The following is a 21802-nucleotide window of genomic DNA, read 5'->3' as shown; positions in this document are numbered from 1 at the left end:
TAATTTTCGCTAAACCAACCAGCATTATCAACATGATTTTATAGTTTGGAACTGTGCTCTTAATTTAGTAATTCGAGCAAACAACCTTACAAAAAGTAATTTGTAAGTTGATACAAATGCGCATGTGACCATACCATAGATGTATCTATTAAATCATAATAGCAAACAGTCCACATGGCAGGTAAACGGGCCCATTCTCACCTTTTAATATGTTCCAAATAATTTTAGGGGACATGATCACAACCTTAACTGGTACAATGATCATTTTATCACGAGAACAAGCTACAAAAGAGAATTCTTGAAAAATCTTTTATTTCTTCAACATATAGCCACGTGAATTCTCAATTTCTCTTGCATCACATTTGAATCGGAATGGTCAATCGATTATGCCAACTTGTATTTATTCTAGTAAACTTCTAGTTTACTTTTGCATGTGATTCCATGGTCATGCACATGTTTGTATACAACAAACAAGAGGAAAAATGGGTAATCTTATACAAAAAGTATTTACAACCCACTTTTATTGTATGTACTCAACTACGTCATTTTTTTATTAAATCATTGAACCACCCATAATTTGTTCCTTTAAGACATTGTTGGTTGATTTTGATCGGTTTTTCTATTGTAAATGTCTTCAATTGTGTTCGAATTATAATAATTTTTATTGAAGGAATGAAGACAAACCGTGTTAGTCTCATTTGTTTTCTAATGTGTTCAAATGACTTAAGTAAAACACAATTATTTTCGAAAATTTTCACTATCAATTGGACTAATGAGTTTTGGAACAACATATGTATCCTCTATCAATATTCCTCACAAATCTGGTTCCACATCAGACAACGGTGTTTGTTTAAATGGAACAAATTATAGGGGTTCAATGATTCAATAGGAAAATGACGTAGTTGAGATACCAGAGGAAAAAACCCAACAAGTTTAGAGATCTGTTTATGCATTTGGTCTAAACTAAAACATTAATGAAAAACATAAGAGTGACCCTCAAACTGTACCGTATGATATAATGAAGACTTTAATATCAAAAAAATTCCAAAATATGATGACACATTTAATTGCTTAAATACTTTGAAGGTGATGAATCATGCGGTCCCTGATAATGATTTATTTATATCAACATATGATGTATAATTACATCTCTATTGTTTCAAGAAACACAAAAAGTGTACAACCTTGCAATTATAAGTTGTGCTAAGGAAATTGAAAATGGTGTTAGAGTCCGTAAATTATTTGTTGTATTTTTTTTTAGAGAAACTTGTATATAATAGCAAACTAATAAATTAAATTAAATGCTATAATCACACTTTCATTCAATTGTATTATGTACCAAACTGTTTATCAGTCACTTCTTTTCCTCAAACTCTAACTCGTCACTCTCCCTCTCTCGCTCGCTTCCTTTCACTTTATAACAAACACAAGTGTATAAAATGTGTTTCTATTTGTACAAAGCAAGAAAAAATTGTAAATATACATATATTTTCGTTCTCCCCTCTCCTCTCTCCCTGATCTCGCTCGCAACTCTCCCATATCTCGCTTTCCACCCTCGCCGCTATCGCTTATACAAACATAAACAGAATGTATAAACTGAGTTTCGGTTTGTATAAAGTGAAAGAAAATTGTATATACACTTGCAAATACATATATCTTCGTCCGAACTTATTATAATACAATACAAATATTCCTCTGCCCAATTTTCTTTTGTGTTTCTCTCTTTCTCGTTTTATACATAGACAAATTATATAATTGATTTATATACAACTGTTTTCTTTTGCTATGTATAACGAATTATACAATTGGTTTCTTTATATATGTATAGCGAATCATACATATTTATGTTTGCTATGGAGCACAATTATGCAAACTTTGCTATACATACAAATATGAATTTTGTGTTTACTATATGTGAAAATTACTCTTTTTTGATATGTATTGTAATAAATGTTAATTAGAAGAGATTTTTAATTTTTTTATTTTTATTTATATCTTAAGTTATAATATTTTTTAATTAAATATTCACTCTATTAATGTGTTTATGATTTTCAAGAAGAATTACTACTGAGAATAAAATGAAAAATAATAATTAATTTTGGCTTAAACTTCTAAAATAATAAATAATATAATGCGACTTTATTTGAAAAATTATGATAGATAATTTGAGATGGAGAATTGTTGAGGAATTGACAAGTTGTATTGCAGTACATTGAAGGGATTGTTATTAGTTTGTTAGTATTTTAGTTAGTTAGTTAAGTTGGTTGATTAGTAAATTGATTAGTTAGTTAATTACCATTAAATAGTTAGTATAAAATAGTCATTTTACTCTCATTTTTGTAAGCAGTTAGAAAATGAATGTTGAGCTGGTCACGTTTTCTCTCTGATTCCTTTCATTCTTCTTCTTCTACGTCTTCTTCTTCTTCTTCTCAACATAATTTCAATTGCTTTAATGCACACTTTCATGGCAGATCCTTAATTCTAACATGGTATCAGAGCATTGATCAAGTGGATCTAGGGGTTTCCTTCACGGATTGATTGGAAATTGAGAGATTCCCTTGCTTACTGTTTTTTTTTCGTCTGCAAATTTGTTCTTGTTTTTCGATGGAGAATACTGAACATACCAGTGCTACTGTCATTGATTCTAATCGACCTAAGGATCAGCTTGGTATTGATTACCATCATCCTCTGTATCTTCATGCTTCCGATGCTCCTAGCTCAATGTCAATTGGTATACCACTTGTTGGGATGGAGAATTACTCAATCTGGCGTGAAGCTATGCAACTCTCATTGTTGACTCGTAACAAGCTTGGTTTTGTAGATGGATCTATTAGCAGAGGTACTTATGGACCTGCGTATGAATTGTTGTGGGATCGTTGTAATGCGATTGTAAAATCGTGGATTATGCACAATGTAAGTCGAGATCTGATTAATGGAGTGCTTTTTCGATCTAGTGCTCATATGATATGGGAGGATTTACGTGAACGATTTGATAGAGTTACTGCATCACGAATGTTTTCACTGCACAAGTCAATTTTCTCTTTAGTACAGGGTACTTCATCGGTTTCTACATACTATTCCAAATTGAAGGATCTATGGGATGAGTATGACTCGTTGATGCCTCCACCTTGTTGTGACTGCACTAAGTCCAAAGAGTATGCAACACATCTCCAATACCAAAGGTTGCTGCAGTTCCTTATGGGACTCAATGATGGATATTCTAATGCTAGAAGTCAAATATTGATGAAATCTCATGTTCCAAATGTTAACCAGGCTTATGCAATGGTGTTACAAGATGAAAATCAAAAACTAACTAAAATACTAACAAACTAATAACAATCCCTTCAATGTACTGCAATACAACTTGTCAATTCCTCAACAATCTATCAAAGACTTATTGGTAGATTGTTGTATCTTACTCATACAAGACCTGATATCTCGTTTGCTGTCCAGACATTAAGTCAATTCATGCATTCTCCAAAGTTATCTCATATGGCTGCTGCTACTAGAGTTGTTCGATATCTCAAGAAATCTCCTGGTCTAGGAATTTTTCTTTCTTCAGATTGTGATTCCACTTTAACTGCATTTTGTGATGCTGATTGGGCCTCATGTCCTAATACTCAACGATCAGTTACTGGTTATGTGATTAAGTTTGGTTCTTCACCTATCTCATGGAAATCAAAAAAACAATCCACCATTTCTCGTAGTTCAGCTGAAGCTGAATATCGCAGCCTTGCATCCACTGTGGCAGAAATTGTTTGGCTTGTAGGCTTATTTACAGCACTGAATGTCAAGATACCTCTTCCTGTACCATTACATTGTGATAGCAAATCTGCTATTCAGATAGCTTCTAATCCTGTTTTCCATGAGCGCACAAAGCATATCGATATTGACTGTCATTTCATTCGCGAAAGACTACACACTGGACTGATATCACTTCATCATCTCTGCACTTCAGAGCAACAGGCTGTCATTCTCACTAAAGGCTTAGTTTTCCGTCAACATTCTTATCTTCTTTCCAAGCTAGGAATGAAAAATATTTTCATAGCTCCTAGCTTAAGGGGGGGTGTTGAGGAATTGACAAGTTGTATTGCAGTACATTGAAGGGATTGTTATTAGTTTGTTAGTATTTTAGTTAGTTAGTTAAGTTGGTTGGTTAGTAAATTGATTAGTTAGTTAATTACCATTAAATAGTTAGTATAAAATAGTCATTTTACTCTCATTTTTGTAAGCAGTTAGAAAATGAATGTTGAGCTGGTCACGTTTTCTCTCTGATTCCTTTCATTCTTCTTCTTCCTCTTCTTCTACGTCTTCTTCTTCTTCTTCTCAACATAATTTCAATTGCTTTAATGCACACTTTCATGGCAGATCCTTAATTCTAACAAGAATAAGTCTCAATAAATGAAATATATATATATTAGCGCAATAGCTAAGAATATAATGTATATTCAATATACATGCTTGAATTTAGGATTGTGCATTCGGGTTTTCGGTTTGATTTTGTATTACTCGGTTTGAGTTTTTTTGATTTTTAATTTTTTGAAAGTGTATCCCATTCCAAACCAAAATTTGATTTGCTTTGGTTTTTCTATTTTGTATTTATTTATTTATTTCGATTCGATTAATCGATATGTTAATAATTAAAAACATAACCCATACATATTCATTCTTATTGTTTTGAGCCCAATTCAAATATGGATGTAGCCCAACCCAACACGACGAATCATGGCTTGAGGACGTAAATAGACTCCAAAAATGGCATGACCACTTTATATCCTTTCTATTTAAAGTTTAGCAATTGAGTTTTGTTGTTTTGCACCGTACATCATAAATTTATATTTTCATATCATTATATCTAAAAGTTATGCCCGCATATAACAACAGTTTCTAAAGAACTCATGCCATACTAGGCATTATAAATACAATTGCTAAAAGAATATTAAAATTAAAAAGCAATCTATTTGAAACACAAAAATTATACATTGTATCTCACTCCTTCTTTCACTTGTCTCTTTCCTCTTTCGCTCCACCCTCTCCCTCTCTTGTCCTTCTCCTTTTTGGCATTTGTGTTTTACAATTTTAATTTTTAAGTACCATGCATGTATCTAATATCCGTGTATATGCACTGTATACTCTTTTTTGTATCAATATGCATTTGTTTCATAACATACATGTAGCAATTATTAGTATCATATTGTAGCCTTGATTCAAAACTAGAATGACCTTATGGCAAGGGAATTTTTTAGCCAAAAGATAATAGAGGATACAATTCATTTTCAAATAATTCAGAGATATTTTTAGCCCTTTTCCTTTATTTTATTTTAGTGATTTTCAGGTTTAGTGTTAATCAAGTACATAAAGTTACCATTATTGCTATTACTTTCTAATTCTTAACAACAAAAGAAAAATTTAAAAGGATATGTAAAGTATAATAGGATCTTTCTTTTGGAGAGTACTTATCAGTTATCACAATCATATTTGTATCGAATATTTTTTTCATGTTATACACCTCATTGAGTAAAATTTAAAATCTCAACTAACGTTTTTGGACTTTTTGCCAACCTCTAATATAAACACACAGTTGATATAATATACTTATACATAGTTCCAATTTTAGATGAAAAACAAGTGATTGTGTGTGGTCCTCATGTAACACTACCAAATTACAAAAAAAAAAGTCATTTTCATATCCTTGTAGTATTTTGTTCATAAGGAAAAATTGAACGTTCAATTATTTTTTATACCCTACCATATTTGTTTACTATAGTCATCAGAAGCATGTTGTAGTCTGGAAGTTGCTTAAATAAAAGAGGAAAATATTCGTTTTCACTCATGCAAAAAAAGTATTTTTTTTAATATTTTAGTGGAAAATTGTTTGGCTCAATATTTAAGTTAATAAGGGTTGTCAAATCAAGTTTTGATTACCGTTACTTTATACTACTATAAAAATAAAATAAGAAAATACCATATGCTATAAATTTGAAAGGGGAAAAAAGGTCAGGCTCAGAAATATACGTTGTCACAAAACAATTTATATATATATATATATATATATATATTGCCACTCTAATTATATAATTTATTACATAAATTGTTAGGTGAGGCGATTAAAAATAACAATATGACTCAACTTATAGAGTCATTTAATTTGGAATAAGTTATTTTAAAAGTGTGAAATAAATAATTTAATTACCTGATATATATTTTCGATCAAATATAAAATAATATAATTCTGTGTTTTATTTCAAAATTATTATATATACCTTATATGTCATATCAAATCAAACGTATAATATTATCAAAAGTGATTAGAGTAAAAATAGTACTCTTTCTGTGCTTGTTTAATTATCACCATTTTAAGTTTCATTTCTCTTGAGAAATTAGCTTTTAACTTTGCCATTTTACTCTTAACTTTGTGTTTTCTTAAATCAAAATTTTAATAAATAAAAATTAATTTATTTAATCTTCACCAAATATGTTTAAGATATATGAAATTAAATAACATTTTAATATTTTTTATATATGTTGATTAAAATCCTAAAATTTAAAAGTCTTATTTTTTTTTTAAATTTTGTAAGATGTAGCAACCAATGAGAAAGCACAAGCTGGAGCAAGATGACCTTTAAGTTTCACCTCTCTAACCTCCCTCTTTTATATACTAATTGCTTTCTTTTTGTCGTAATTTAGATGATATAATTTTTTAAAATAATTAATATATTTAAAAATATATTTTTTTTACAATTAATATAACTTACATTAAATGTTAATTATAAATCACAAGTTTAAAAAATTATTTGATATTTTCTATACTTCACATCTAATCGATCAAATAATATTATAAAAATTATGATGAAAGGAATAATAATAATCCCTTGGACATTTTTCATTTTGTGAGAAATAATAATACTGAATTAAATCAACCTCTTTATCCTGAGCATAGGAAAAATCTTTAATATTTTTGTCTTGCTAATATTTAATTCTCCTCTCATAATCTGAATTAGATGTGCATAAATTCTGAAATTTTTACTTTGTTTACGTACGATGTAAAGAAAGGAACAATTTGAGAAGATAAAATATCCTAACTAATTCATGAATTAGGCACCGTGTATTCATGATTAGTGTTTTTAATGATAGTTTTGGACTCGTTTCTCGTATATGAACGGTAATTTATGACATTATATTATTATTTACTTTGATATTATTTTAGAGGAAATCTGATTATGTTACTAAGTGATTTTGTTAGTTTATAAAAATCGAGGGATATAAATTATAATTAAAAAGAATACATATACTTCTTACAAAAAGTATGATTAAACACAATTTCAATTCCATTTTTTGATCCTTCTGGATTGGCTCAAATGGGTTGTAGGGGTGGTTATTCACACAGAGGATTCAGAATGAATCCCCTCAATGTTTTCTGACTCGAGTTTGTCGCATAAAAATTTACTCAGTGCGGATAAGTTATCCTGGTCAGGTTCCAAATAAACATTCAATTTTTAAAATTTCAAAAGAAGTGATTTTTTTAGATTTCATGATCAAACGTCCACTTAAACTTCGCATATCATAAAAATCAGATAAACAAATAAAAAAATAAGAAATAATATATTAATAATACTCCTATATATAGTATAGTAGTATTTATAGAGTATAATCAGTTGTCATTTGTCATTTTGTGTGAAATAATAGTCAAAAGCCAATTGTACGTCGTATTTGTTTGATCGTATATATGTATGCTACCTAAAAAATTGACCACCATGTTCGTAGATACTTTTTCCAAATATTAAAGTTATTAATGTGACATCGGATTCCAATGAGCTATTTGCTCTAATTTATTTCTAGTATTTTACGTCCATACGGGTTTGATTGAATTCACTACATTTTATTTAAACAATATATTTATATTAATAAATGCATCAATATGTAAATATTAAATTTATAATTTTTTTATATCACTTAAAATTATTATTATAAAATTCAGATGTCGTAAAATTAAAACCCTAACTTCGACTTCGATGGCCACAAGATACCTTATCATCTTTCCTATAAAATGGAGACTCAAGGTCACTTCATTTTCCACACAATATACACTATTAAACCTAACTTCACTTCACTATAGAAATGATGAACCAAAGTCTATACACACCAAAAGCCTCATGCTATATTATTTCCTTACCCCCTTCAAGGTCATGTAATTCCTTTTGTTAACCTAGCAATCAAACTTGCATCCAATGGCTTCACAATTACCTTCATAAACACTCAATCAATTCATCAACAAATATCGAAAGCCGGTCGATCGAACGTTATTGATAACGAGAGCAACGATCTTTTCTCAGGTGCACGCTAATCAGGCCTTGATATACGAGATGTGTCTATTTACGATGGTTTTCCTGTAGATTACGATCGTTCATTTAATCATGACGAATTTTTTGAAATGTCGATGAGGTTGTTGGAAAATTGATGCTCTCAAATCCATCACCAAATATATTGATTGGTGATACTTTTTATGTATGGTCATCAACCATAGCTAAAAAGTATAGTCTTGTGAATGTTTCGTATTGGACGGAACCAGCTCTTGTTTTTAGTGTTTATTATCACATGGACCTTCTAAAGCAAAATGGACACTATGATTGCATTGGTAAGTGATCTCTTCGTTTTTAAATGATAGTGAATTTCAGACATAATGATAAAATAAGATGCATATTTCGGAAAAAAAATATTTAAATTGAAATGAAGAGAATATTTAATTTTCACTTTCACATATACTCGATAATTGTCAGGAAAATTACACTGTGTAATTAGATAAAAATAACTTTTATTTCTTTGACTTTTATGAAATAAAACTTCTTTTATATTTTATCATTTTAAATTGAAATTCTAACTCCATCACTGATCACTAGCTAGCTTTGTGAATTGTGATTGAATTTTCATGTTTTTTTTGCTAGAGAATAAACGTGAGGACATCATAGATTACATACCAGGAGTGAAGGCTATAAAGCCAACAGATTTACCTTCTTATCTTCAGTCTGATGACACAAATATGGTGGTCAATCGAATAATCAAAAGGGCATTCAAAGAGGTGGAAATTGTAGATTTTATTATTTGTAACACTATTCACAAACTCGAGCCTGAAATCATAACCGCGTTACAAAAATATCTCTCTATTTATTCAATTGGATCAATTTTCTCCCCTGGATTCACCAACACCTCAGTGTCAACTAGTCTATGGTCCGAATCCGATTGCACCGATTGGCTAGATACCAAGCCACATGGCTCGGTCTTATACATCTCGTTCGGGAGCTATGCTCATACTAATAAAGAAACTATAGTGGAAATTGCGCGTGGTCTGGTAATCAGTGAAGTGAATTTTATTTGGATACTTCGTCTTGATATTGTTAGTTCAGAAGAGACAGATTATTTATCGATTGGTTACGAAGATAGTATTAAGGATCGAGGATTAATCGTGCCATGGTGCTGCCAAACGGCTGTCATTTCTCACACCGCGGTGGGGGAATTCCTGACTCATTGTGGATGGAATTCGATTATGAAAAGCATATGGTGCTCTGTTCCGTTTATTTGTTTTCCCTTGCTAACCGATCAATTTATTAATAGAAAATTAGTAGTCGATGATTGGAAAATTGGGATTAATCTTTGTGATAAGGGTTCAATTTCGAGGGATGAAGTGGCAGAGAAAGTGAAATTTCTGATGAAAGGCAAAGAAGCAGAGGAAATTAAGCAACGGATTAAGAAAATTAAGAAGGAATTAGAGGATGGATTAGCATTAAATGGATCATCTCAAGTGAATTTTTCAAAGTTTATGGATGATTTAGAGTCCAAAATGTCAAAGGAAAATGTGTTGGACGTAGAATTTGAGAATCAGAAATTAAATCATATTGCAAAATGATTATAATGTCGCCCCTTCAAAATAAGAGTTTACAATAAGGAATAATATTGTTAATTATTTATTTGTGTTATTTTTCTTTTTTATATGGTAAAGGAATAGTAACAACTTATATTCATCAAACACCTTAACTCTAAAAAATGATCACATATCTTTTCAGATAATAAAATAAATCCAGTCAACATACATATATAAACAAGAATACAAAAAAATAAATAAATTAATACTACATGACATGGATCCCTCATTTTGATTTAGCAACACAACAATTATGAACCAAACTAATCATGCAATTCATTACCATACAATTTGTATGTCATGTACCATACACGTGATTCTTTTTCCTATAAAAAGCTACAAAATTCACAAAAACTAATCAATTTTAATTGTTTTTTTTTTCTTCATAATTTTCCCTAATTGTGTGGCCATGGATGAACCACAAAAGATCAAATTTAAAGTTGAGTCAGAAACATCAGAGTTCAATGTGACAATGAAAGAGGAAGATAAAGTAAAGGATTTGGTTGAAATTGTTAAAGCCAATTTTGGTGATGATTTGCATTACACACTTGAATACAATTCAACTGAAATGAAATGTGATCAAGCCTTGTCTACATACAACCTCAAAGATGGCTCAATTGTTAAAGTAACATGGTTTGTTGATTCACCTTAGTTAAATTTGGCTTCTACAAATACTATGGTAGTATTACATTTAAATTAAGTATTTTTTAAAAGTTTATGAAGTAAGTCCAAGAATATGATCATGTATAGATGAACATCTTTATTATCATCCTTAGTAACTATCAACATTGTAATGAACCTATCAAGTTCTATTGAAGAAATATAATTTCAAATTTCTTGTTGTTAAGCCTCAAGTAAAAAATAAAGTTATCACCTTTCTTTAAAAATATTTGAGTGGTGTAGGGGCGGAGCCAACCTTCTATTAAGGATTTATTTGAACCCTATTTAACGAAAAATATTATTATCTAGATATAATTGAAAATATTATATATATTATATATATATATATATATATATATATATATTAGATGTTGAATCATATTTTATTAATTCCTATATTTAATTTTTCAGAACCCCTATTAAAAAGTGTAGCTCCGCTATTGGTAGTAAGGCAGTGTAGCAATAGGACCACAAAGTCCTTTTTCCTTTTGGACCAATGAAAAGAGTTTAAGGTAGGGGTGTCAAAAAAGAACCTAAATATGGATAACTCGCCTAATTCGCTCAGAATTTTAAGGGATAGGCTCAAGATAATTTGAATTGGCTCAACATATTCATGCATAATCCATTTGAAGAGAATCCTTCATAGAGTCCAATTCAATCTCCAATTTAAACCGTTTTAAAACTTTTTATTAAGATATGTACTTATATTGAAGGTATGAATTATTATCTATTTAATATTACGATTTATTTATATATTTTTTATGTTAAAAAAAAATTTTGAGCTGAAATTCAAATTATGATTATAAAAGTTAAATATTAATATGTTAAATTATTGAGATTAATTAGATCAAATTGTGCGAGTCAAAATCCAATCCATTTTTTAATCCATTTGAACCTAAAATAAACTTGAAAGGATCAAGACCCAATCCGATTTCTATTTCAACCTAACATGCCCATTTGACACCCCAATTTAAAATTTTACCTTTGTACAACTTTCATAGATCTAACAAAGAGCAAAACCTAACTTTTGCAAAATTGAAAACGAGGAGATAATGAAGCCAATAAAAAAATTAAAATTTGCACCACATAAAATTTAAATTTGCACCGGATAAAATTTAACCAAAAATTTTGATAAAGTTATTCACCAATAAGTATTACTACAATTCATAATAAAACAACAAAAAGAGAAGACTTGAAAAAACTCTCCTTATATTTGAGCTCCTCTCTCTTATCATCTCGTGAGAAATAATACTATCCGTCTCATATTAAATTAATTACCTTATTAAGAATATTTGTCTCACATGATAGAATTAATTATTTTTTCTCATTTTCCCCTTATAATTAATTTGACCTTTGGAGGGTTAAACAAATTTTGAAGATCTAATTTTTCTTTCAAGTAGCTAATTAATATAAACAAAAGGATCACAGTTTAAAATAGAAGGAAATAGTGAAAATCCAATTATTAGAGTTATTGACACCGGATTCCAATGAAACTATTTCCTCTAATCTATTTGTAGCATTTTAGGTCCACATTATTGTACCACTCATTCATCACCACAAAATACATTATCATCTTTCCTATCAAATAAAGATAAGAGTGAACCATTTTAGAAAATATTTATGTTTTAGAAAAACAAGCTTTTAAAGAAATTATTGTCAAGGGTGGTGATATGAAATATCATCGATTGGCTCGAGTATCACGCTTGGTACAAGTTATCATTTAGTTGGCTTGCGTTCATTATTCACCAATTTCTCGTTTGTTATAATATTATCCATAATCACTAACAAGAAAGCTTACACCAATGGAAAATAAAGAGAAACAAGTAGGCTTGATCCCTCTAATGAGCCCTTATAAAATGGGAAAGTTTGAGTTATGTCATAGAGTTGTATTGGCACCATTAACAAGGCAAAGATCTTATGGTAATATTCCTCAACCACATGCTATACTTTATTACTCACAAAGAAGTACTAAAGGTGGGCTTCTAATAGGAGAGGCCACAGTAATATCTGAGACTGGTAAAGGCTGTAATGATACACCTGGTATATGGACAAAGGACCAAGTAGAAGCTTGGAAACCAATTGTTAATGCAGTTCATGACAAAGGAGGAATCTTTTTTGCCCAAATTTGGCATGTTGGTAGAGTTTCCAGCAAAGGTAACAATTTTTATATATGTATCACTAAAAATGTAACTTGTTTAGATTTTGGAATCGAAAAGAAGATTGACCTTGTGAGTTGATAAATCAACCCTTCTTAACGAACTTCCTTTGTACAGATTTTCAGCCCAATGGAGAGGATCCTATCTCCTGCACAGACAGAGTATTAACACCTCAAACTCGTTCCAATGGCATAGATATTGCATACTTTACACAACCTAGACGGTTGACAACAGATGAAATTCCTCAAATTGTTAACGAATTTCGAGTTGCTGCTAGAAATGCAATTGAAGCTGGATTTGATGGGGTTGAGATCCACGGAGCTCATGGCTATCTAATCGATCAATTTATGAAAGATCAAGTTAACGATCGAAGTGATAAATATGGAGGGTCTTTAGAGAATCGTTGTAGATTTGCACTTGAAATAGTCGAAGCAGTTGTAAATGAGATTGGATCTGACCGAGTTGGTATAAGGATATCCCCATTTGCGCATTATAATGAAGCAGGGGACACGAACCCGACTGCTTTGGGGCTTTACATGGTGGAATCGTTGAACAAGTATGACCTCGCGTATTGCCACGTAGTTGAGCCTAGGATGAAAACAGCTAGCGAAATAATTGAATGTACTGAAAGCCTTGTACCCATGAGGAAGGCATATAAAGGTACTTTTATAGTAGCTGGTGGTTACGATAGAGAAGATGGAAACAGAGCTGTGATTGAAGATCGAGCTGATCTTGTCGCGTATGGACGTTTATTCATATCTAATCCAGATTTACCAAAGCGATTTGAGCTAAATGCTCCTCTTAATAAGTATAATAGAGAGACATTTTATACATCAGATCCCGTTGTTGGCTATACTGATTATCCAATTCTAGAAACCACGACATGATAAAAAAAAAGATCTATTAATAAGATTTTCTGCAGTTAAATTCTGTTTGTAAGTTTTCATCTTATTTAATACCCCCTGTCCTTCATTTTGGTTTCTATGGTAGTTGGAAAATTCGCTCTTGTGGTGTTACAAGGCTTAACTTAATTCTAAAAGATAGTTCACGAGGAAAGAATAGTCCAAATCTGTATGCCAATCCATTTCTCAACTAATATACGATTTTAATCCACTCTAACATCCCTCTTCACCTTATGTCCAACTGAAGCGTGCTTTAAATGTTCGAACATAAATAAACTTTATTTGCATATTATATAAAGATAGAAAAACCGTTTTCTTATAACTTATTTAAGACAATTAATACACATATAAATATGATCCCTTTTAGTATTCAAATATTTCATCACATAATACTATCTAGTTTGCTAATATTATCATCAAATTTGAATAAAATTGGACCTATGATGACACGGGGTCTAATTTAACCTTTTAAAATAATTTATAAGAAAAGAATTATTCAAATTTATACAAGTAAATCATCATTTCATTCCTCAATCAATGTGATAGTTTAATCTCTTCACCCATGTCGTCAGATCCAATTGGAGTGTGCACCAAAAATACAACCAGAAACACTATAGTAAACTTGACTTTCATATTATATAAAAATATGATATCTAATCCTTATAACTTATTTAAGATTATTGACACACAAATAAATATAATCCTTTTTCATATTCAAATATTTAATCATAAAATACTATCTAATTTGCTTATATTACTATGAATTTGACTAAATATTTTTTTCGTCCAACCAAACGTCCAAATTATTTTTTAAAAAATGCACTATATTGACCAATCTATATTTCAATTAGACTCTTCCCCACTATCCCCAAACATGATATCGGCATTTCGAAATACTCTTTTCTCTCATTACTTGTTAAACCCTAAACCCTTCTTCTCTCTTCTTCTCATTTCTACCCAAAAATCCACCTTTGTCTCTTCGACTTCTTCTCTCTGCAAACCCCGTTCTCACTCTACATTTCTCTCTACTCTAATGGCGGGTGGTGATTTCCTCAATCCTTCGTCGGACAAACTGGAGAAACAGTTCGAAGACTTCCGCCATCATTTGGAGGAATCGGGGAATCTCCGGGAGCGGATACGAGCTGTGGCGACGGAGATAGATTCAGTTACTAGGCTCATTTATGCTAGCCTTCTTCTCGTTCATCAGTCTCGCCCTGTTGCTGGTATTTCAAAAGATCAAAATTAGTACTTTATTTTAGGTGTTTTTTGTAATGTTAGATGTAATTTTAGCTCTATATAACCTTCACATTTTCAGAATTTCAGTTTCGTTATACTATTCACATCTTGTTACATTATGTTTGTATGTTGTGTTTTGAAATGTTTGTGCTGCATTTTATTTGCTTATAAACTATTTGTGCCTGTGTATGGTTAAGATGTTTTGAGTTTGGGTGTGTTTGTAGTGTGGACATCAGGAGCAAGTGAAGATTGAAATATTTATCTGAAAGCGTGTAAATGTCTTAAGAATTGTCTATTTTCACGCTGATTGAGTGATGTTGTTGGTGAGGTGAGGGTATGAGGCACTTCACATTTGAAAGAATGCAAACCTCACACAATTTTAAAAATTCTGAACTCAAATCATTTGAAAGAGCTAAGATAAAATGTAATGAAAGATTAATTACTTCTATGATTACTTTCTTAGAAGCATGCTCATACATAGTTTGCAAAATTGTTAGCTTTTGGTTTCAGAATGCCCTCCATGCAGGTTCATAGTTCATACTTGCAAAATAAGATAAATCAAATTATTTGAACCTTTGGTTTTTCATCTGTAGTATCATCTCTATTAGTTAACGAAGCCGAATTTTCTTTTAAAAGATAACCGTAATGTGACGTTCGAGAGGAGGAAAAACAGCAACATAAACTAAGAAACACAAGTTGGTGGGAATTGCAGGAAAGTGGCAGAATAATGGGGCCAAAACATGGAGGGAGAATAAATGCACAGGGAGGGTGGCTGAGCTTTGAGCACACCGATGGGGAAGGAAAAGATTGAGGATAAAGGGTGATGCAAAAGAGAAGGTCGCTCTTTGACTTACTTAAATAAGAGGGAGAATATGTCATTATGCCATAACTATGATCCAAGCCAACATAATCATTGCTAATTCAATGTAGTTGTAGATTCCCCAAAAAAAAGAAGGAAAAAGGCTATCAAATACGAGATTGCTCTTATCCGCATTCTTAGTTATCCAACTAAACTATTAGTCTATGACACCTAGAGCTGTACAGGGAAAAAGAACCCCTAAACTCTAAAGCAGTTCAGAACATCCATTCTTAAGACTGTAGGGATTAGAACACTGAATTGATGAAGGGAATGGTATTTCTCTTAACTTAGCATGCATAAAGCCAATCAATATGTAATATAGGTAAGTGCTTATAACAATATTCATACAGGTTTCATCATAAATTGTATCAGTAGCGAACAATTCAAAATGTTACTTTCCCTGTGCCCCCCAGGGCTTTGGTCTAGTGGTAAGAGATCCCATGATGTGTGGTTAGGTCCACATCATAGGCTCAAACCTGACTATGGACAAAATGTTTGGTATTTAAATGAAGAAGAATAGAGCGGAGGGCGCATTATTCATTGAGTTTCAAATTGTGCGCCATTGGCTCTCGGTGATTTCTCGGCTATTGAAATATGAAAACAAAAGTACCCGCACTGTGGTAGTCTATAATCTGCGTCCACTCAAATCACTAACCAAGAGTTCTACTCTTCAAATTTTTCGGTTAATAACTTCAAAAAATACAATTGACGATAATTGCATTAGCTGATATATCGGGGAGATTTTACTAGGTCATGGAAAGGAAATTCAGAAAAGAAATGTCTAGACAACTTTCTAGTTTCTTGCACTTCTTATTATTAGCATAGATTTTCTTTTGACATGTGACATAGTGTAATATTGTTCTGTTCTCTATGCTGCAATAGAGGTTATCGAGAAGGCTAAGTCTCAGATTGGAGTGCTGAAGGAACTTTACAGTCGGCTTTCAGAAATTATACGAGAATGCCCTGGTCAGTATTACCGGTGAGTGATACTTAGAATTATTACCCTTTTTACTTGATTTCTCAATATTAGGTTATTTTATTGTTTCCTTTCAGCCCTTGTAATTATGGATTTTTTTGTGGATTAGGTATCATGGTGATTGGAAGAGTGAAACCCAAACCGTGGTCTCATTGCTTGCTTTTATGCATTGGTTAGAAACAGGGAATCTTGTTCTGCACAGTGAAGTTGAAGAGAAACTTGGGTGTAAGTTTCTCTCTGTTTATTATATTTCCTTTTCCCAAGAGGTGCTTGGACGTTTTCTAGGGCAAAATGCGTTTGGTATTTTTTAGTATAACATAATTATTTAATACTCTACACTAGTCACATCGGGTGCAGGCTGCAGCATTTGTTTTTCTTGTGATGTTTAGCTGTTCTCCTCATATTTGGAGTGCCAATCTTTCATTTGAATTGCCAATATTGTTTCTTTGTACCTCATGGCGCTCTAAGGAAACTTCATATTTCTCATTATCTTTTCCTATCTTATAATTTACTTTCATAACCAATTTAAGGTGAATTCAAATGATATATCTTTGAACATTAAGAGTTAAATAGTGAATGTTTGACAAGGAAACTTCAAATTATCGTTGGGAGCAGGGATGCTCAAATGCTCACTCACCCTTGCTGTAGGGCCTGGTGATGCCTCTCTTTGCACCTTCTACAGTTCTTGGACAGTTATCACCTTTCTTTATGGGGATTGATTCAGAACTTCTATATTTGAATTCTCTGACAGCAAATGCTAATGAGGGAGCCCCTTCTCAAAAAAAAAAGAAATGCTAATGAGGGAGTGTCAACCTCTTTAAAAGCAAAAGCCAATTGAAAACTGAAAGCAAAAATAATCTCTTTAATTGGCTGCTTCTGCAGAACAAGTCTCCCTTGACTTAAGAGGTCAATAGACTCTTAGATATTCAAACTGAACATCATGTTGATTTGTTTAAAAAAAACATCATGTTTATTTGTATCAGTGTTGATCTATGTGTTTAACTTTTGGTTGGATTACAGAGTATTTTAAGTTTTTAACTTTTCATACTTCTCTACTTGTAGTGACACCAACAGAATTTGGACTTGATGTTGATGACTATCTTATTGGTGAGTGTCTCTAATTTTCCAGTAATATGTGGTATAAAACTTGCTTTCTTTCTTTTTTGATGGGTAAACTTCTTGTTATTCTACTGGAAATGTTTCAAGGATAATTAGAAGTGTTGGAGATTATTTGGTTCTGTTGGTCTGAGGCTCTATCTACCACATGTCTAAGAAATTCATTGTGTAATATGCATCCATTGTTGTATTATTTGATTCAATTTTTTTTGGAGGTGCTAATACTTTTTTTTTCTGGCAGGTATTTGTTTTATGTCCAATGAGTTGGTAAGCACAAAAACTAGAACCCAGAATATATTGGATTTTCTGTTTTATATGTCTAACTTAATCTTGGTAGCTCTGTCATGGTTTGACTCAAAGCTCCGCTTGTGAAAATTAATGTATAGAGGAATATGCCTAAGGTTGTCTTCAGTTCTTTCTTCTCATGTGGTAATCCATGAATTTAAAGCATTCTGAAAGTTGGTCTTGGCTAGCTGTGAATATGTCATAATGCTATTGATATGCAAAATCTTCAAGCAATGGATTCTTAGCCAAACTAATTAGAAAGAGCTATTGATGATATCTGTTATTGGATTGGTGAATCATGTGGTAATGGTGTTGCAGCCTAGATATGTGGTGAACCAAGTGACAGCTGGGGATTACGATTGCCCACGGAAGGTTTTGAAGTTCTTGACAGATCTTCATGCAGCATTTCGCATGCTTAATCTCAGAAATGATTTCTTGCGCAAAAAGTTTGACGGTGAGCTTGCTATTCCATATAAATTAGATTGTCCTTCTTCTCCTTGAAGATCCTTATAAATTTGCATATTTAGATCACTAAGATTTCAAAGTATCTTCAGTTAAAATTTGCTCTTGTAACGTGTGAAATGAAACAGGAAGGAAAATATTATTAAGTCTGAAACAATAAAATCTAATCTTGGTAACTTTGTGGTTTAAATCAAAACTGGAGGACTTGACGAGAGAGAATTAAAGTATAAGTACTGCTGGTCTGAAGAAGAAAAAGAATATCAGACAAATTGTCCAACATACATAAGTTGTGTATATTTTTTACCAACCATAGAAATAGGTAAAAGAAATGCATTATTTTCCAAAACTAGTCAGTCTAACTTTTCCAGCTTGAGCGATAAACTAATTTTAATATGGACATAAGGTGAATTTTTGACTGTTTCACTAAATAGGGTAATTAGTAAATAGCATTGAAGCTAGACCGATCATCTTCACCTCCCAAAAAAGTATGTTCCACAATAAACCAGTGTGTGAATGCATGTTAAAACTAGGCCTGATCAATCCACAACATTAGGTTGCTGCCCTTGATCATATGACAGAGAGTGCATTATTCCTTTTTCTTTTTCTGGCTGAAGGACCACTGAAGTCTCCCACCTTTCTTAGACTCTGTAAGGCAAGAAGTTACCTAATATGCACATTTCCTCTTTATCTTTAAGAAGGGTGCATTCATTCTCTATGTGTAGTATTCGTAACTTGTATTTTCCTTTACATTCAAATATTCTTGGATTTGGTTCTTGATTTTAGTGCTTCTTCTATTTGACTTTCCAAATCATGTTGTTCTATGAAGTTGAAGTCCGTTGTTTTGTGCAGGAATGAAATATGACCTGAGGAAAGTTGAAGAAGTATTTTATGATGTAAAAATCAGAGGCTTGGCTGCTAATGGAGACTCAACTGGAGAAAAACAGGCACAAGGACAGTCTTGAATATTATCTGTGCGCTAACATTTAAAATAGTATTTTGTCTTTGCTTTTGTGTATGTTCAAGGATGGGGAGTGGCTCTGTTCCAGTTTTAGTTTCTCCTGTAATGCCACAATGCAGGTTCTGCTGATACTGTCAATGAAACAGGAAAGAGTTGAACTCTATGCTATTCTTTTTGCCAATGTGATATATCAAAACTCACTGTATCAGTGAGTAAAAGTATACAACACAGCTTCCTATGGATAGCTGGCCATCAATGGTGATCGACAAAGAATGAGAAGAAGAGAAGAAGGGAGATCTTGTGAATTCAGCCAGGCAAAAACTCCACTTCCATACATCAACAATACACTATATACATGTGATTAAGAATCTTCTAGAAAGGAATCAAAAAATAACTAACTAAGTAACTAACTAATCTAACTAACTAACAGAATTTGTTAATGCACTGTTAAGCTACTGTTAACATAGATAATTAGTTACAATTCTCAATACCCCTCCTCAAGTTGGTGGTAATGATCTTACAGCCAACTTGTTCAAGATTGCAGCATGCTTGACACCATTGAGAGACTTAGTAAAAATATCTGCCAATTGTTCATTTGTAGGCACATGTTGGATTGAGATCAGCCCCTCCTGCAGCTTATCTCGTACAAAATGGCAATCCACTTCAATGTGTTTGGTTCTTTCATGGAAGACAGGATTATGTGCTATGTGAATGGCAGCTTGGCTATCACAATACACAGCAATGGGAGAAGTGTGAGGAATAGTTAACTCAATGATCAGTCTTTGTAACCAAACCAATTCACCTACCACTTTCCTAAGTGATCTGTATTCAGCTTCTGCAGATGATAATGAAATTATTTCTTGTTTCTTAGACTTCCAGCTAATAGGGCTGTCTCCAAGTAATACTAAGTAACCACTTACAGACCTTCTGGAATCTGGACATGTAGCCCAATCTGAATCACAGTATGCTCTCATGTTACAATCAGGATTTCTTGACAAATAAACTCCCAATGTAGGATCCTGTTTTATATATCTAAGTAGGTGAAAAGCTGCCTGTAGATGAGGAAGTCTAGGATCCTGCATGTACTGGCTCAGCTGTTGGACACTGAAGGCTATATCCATTCTAGTGTTTGTGAGGAAATTCAACTTTCCCACAAGTTTCCTGTAATAAGTAGGATCAGAGAGAGGAGCTCCTTCCTTAGCCCTGAGTTTAACATTTGGATCAAGGGGGGATGATAAAGATGTGTAGTTAGAACACTCATATTCCTTCAGTAAGTCTAATACAAACTTCCTTTGTGAAATAAGAACCCCTCCTGCAGTGTCAAGTATTTCCATGCCCAAGAAATAGTGAAGTCTACCAAGATCCTTGATTTTGAATGTCTTATCCAAGTACATTTTCAGTTGAGTGATCTCAATTGTGTCTGTGCCTGTCAAAACTATGTCATCAACATAAACTGCCACAAACACCACCAGTGAATTAGATTTCTTGTGGAACAAAGAATGATCATAATGTGAGTGTGTATAGCCTCTAAGAGACAATGCCTCAGTCAATTTAGCATACCACTGTCTGCTGGCTTGTTTAAGGCCATATAAGGACTTGTTAAGCTTGCAAACAAGACCTGGCTCACCTACATCAAGACCTTGAGGCACTGACATATATACTTCTTCATGCAAATCACCATGTAGAAAAGCATTGTTGACATCAAGTTGAAACAACTCCCAGCCCTTTTTCACAGCACATGCTATCAATGTTCTTACAGTAGTCATTTTGACAACAGGTGAATATGTCTCAGTGTAATCTATCCCAGCCTTTTGAGTGTATCCCTTAACCACCAATCTGGCCTTGAACCTTTCTATGCTACCATCAGCTTTATGTTTCACCTTATAAACCCATTTACATCCAATGGCTTGTTTACCTATAGGTAGTTTAACTAGATCCCAAGTTTCATTTGCATGTAGAGCATCAAATTCCTGTTCCATTGCCTTTTGCCATGCAGGATTGTTTGCAGCTTCTTCATATGAACATGGTTCACTGTCACAACAAATGTTTTCAACCAATACTTGACTTTTAGAAGCAATGACCTCAGGGCTTATGTAATGGTATTTATTAAGGAATGTATTAGAGGCCAGGTTATTGTTGGAAATGGTATTGATGTTGGAAACAGGATTTGAGTTGGTTTTTAGCTTAGGAAGTGAAAGAATATAGTCTTTCAAATGATGAGGTGTCTTAACTACTCTGTTGGATTTCCTTTGTGGTATAGGTGGACTTGATAACTC

General features: G+C 32.4%; 2 protein-coding genes and 1 pseudogene across 3 annotated transcripts; all 3 read left to right on the top strand.

Annotated features, from left to right (window-relative positions):
* The first annotated feature begins 8118 nt into the window (after positions 1–8118).
* On the top strand, positions 8119–9962 carry LOC107032361 (annotated as a pseudogene). The gene is made up of 2 exons (XR_001458352.1): positions 8119–8635; positions 8943–9962. The product of XR_001458352.1 is annotated as a UDP-glycosyltransferase 86A1-like (transcript).
* Positions 9963–12378: 2416 nt separating this feature from the next.
* Positions 12379–13740, top strand: LOC107031976 (12-oxophytodienoate reductase 1). The gene is made up of 2 exons (XM_015233507.2): positions 12379–12730; positions 12850–13740. Exons 1-2 carry the CDS (start codon positions 12379–12381, stop codon positions 13617–13619), a joined length of 1122 nt encoding a protein of 373 aa, XP_015088993.1. The 3' UTR covers positions 13620–13740.
* A 735-nt stretch (positions 13741–14475) lies between these two features.
* LOC107032130 (translin) lies at positions 14476–19707 on the top strand. Its single transcript, XM_015233708.2, has 7 exons — positions 14476–14857; positions 16612–16708; positions 16815–16930; positions 17768–17812; positions 18063–18088; positions 18425–18560; positions 19418–19707. Exons 1-7 carry the CDS (start codon positions 14509–14511, stop codon positions 19528–19530), a joined length of 882 nt encoding a protein of 293 aa, XP_015089194.1. The 5' UTR covers positions 14476–14508; the 3' UTR covers positions 19531–19707.
* Positions 19708–21802: the final 2095 nt, after the last annotated feature.

This window comes from Solanum pennellii, chromosome 10, assembly GCF_001406875.1.
Source record: "Solanum pennellii chromosome 10, SPENNV200".
Classification (NCBI taxonomy): Eukaryota; Viridiplantae; Streptophyta; class Magnoliopsida; order Solanales; family Solanaceae; genus Solanum; species Solanum pennellii.
The sequence above is the reverse complement of the archived record's forward strand: the minus strand, read 5'-3'. Positions and strand labels throughout refer to the sequence as shown.

Coding starts and splice junctions, on each gene's coding strand:
- LOC107032130 (XM_015233708.2), top strand. CDS start 14,509: ATGATATCGGCATTTCGAAATACTCTTTTCTCTCATTACTTGTTAAAC. Junction 17,813..18,062: donor TGTTGATGACTATCTTATTG/GTGAGTGTCTCT, acceptor TTTTTCTGGCAG/GTATTTGTTTTATGTCCAAT. Junction 18,089..18,424: donor GTTTTATGTCCAATGAGTTG/GTAAGCACAAAA, acceptor ATGGTGTTGCAG/CCTAGATATGTGGTGAACCA.
- LOC107031976 (XM_015233507.2), top strand. CDS start 12,379: ATGGAAAATAAAGAGAAACAAGTAGGCTTGATCCCTCTAATGAGCCCT. Junction 12,731..12,849: donor TGGTAGAGTTTCCAGCAAAG/GTAACAATTTTT, acceptor TCCTTTGTACAG/ATTTTCAGCCCAATGGAGAG.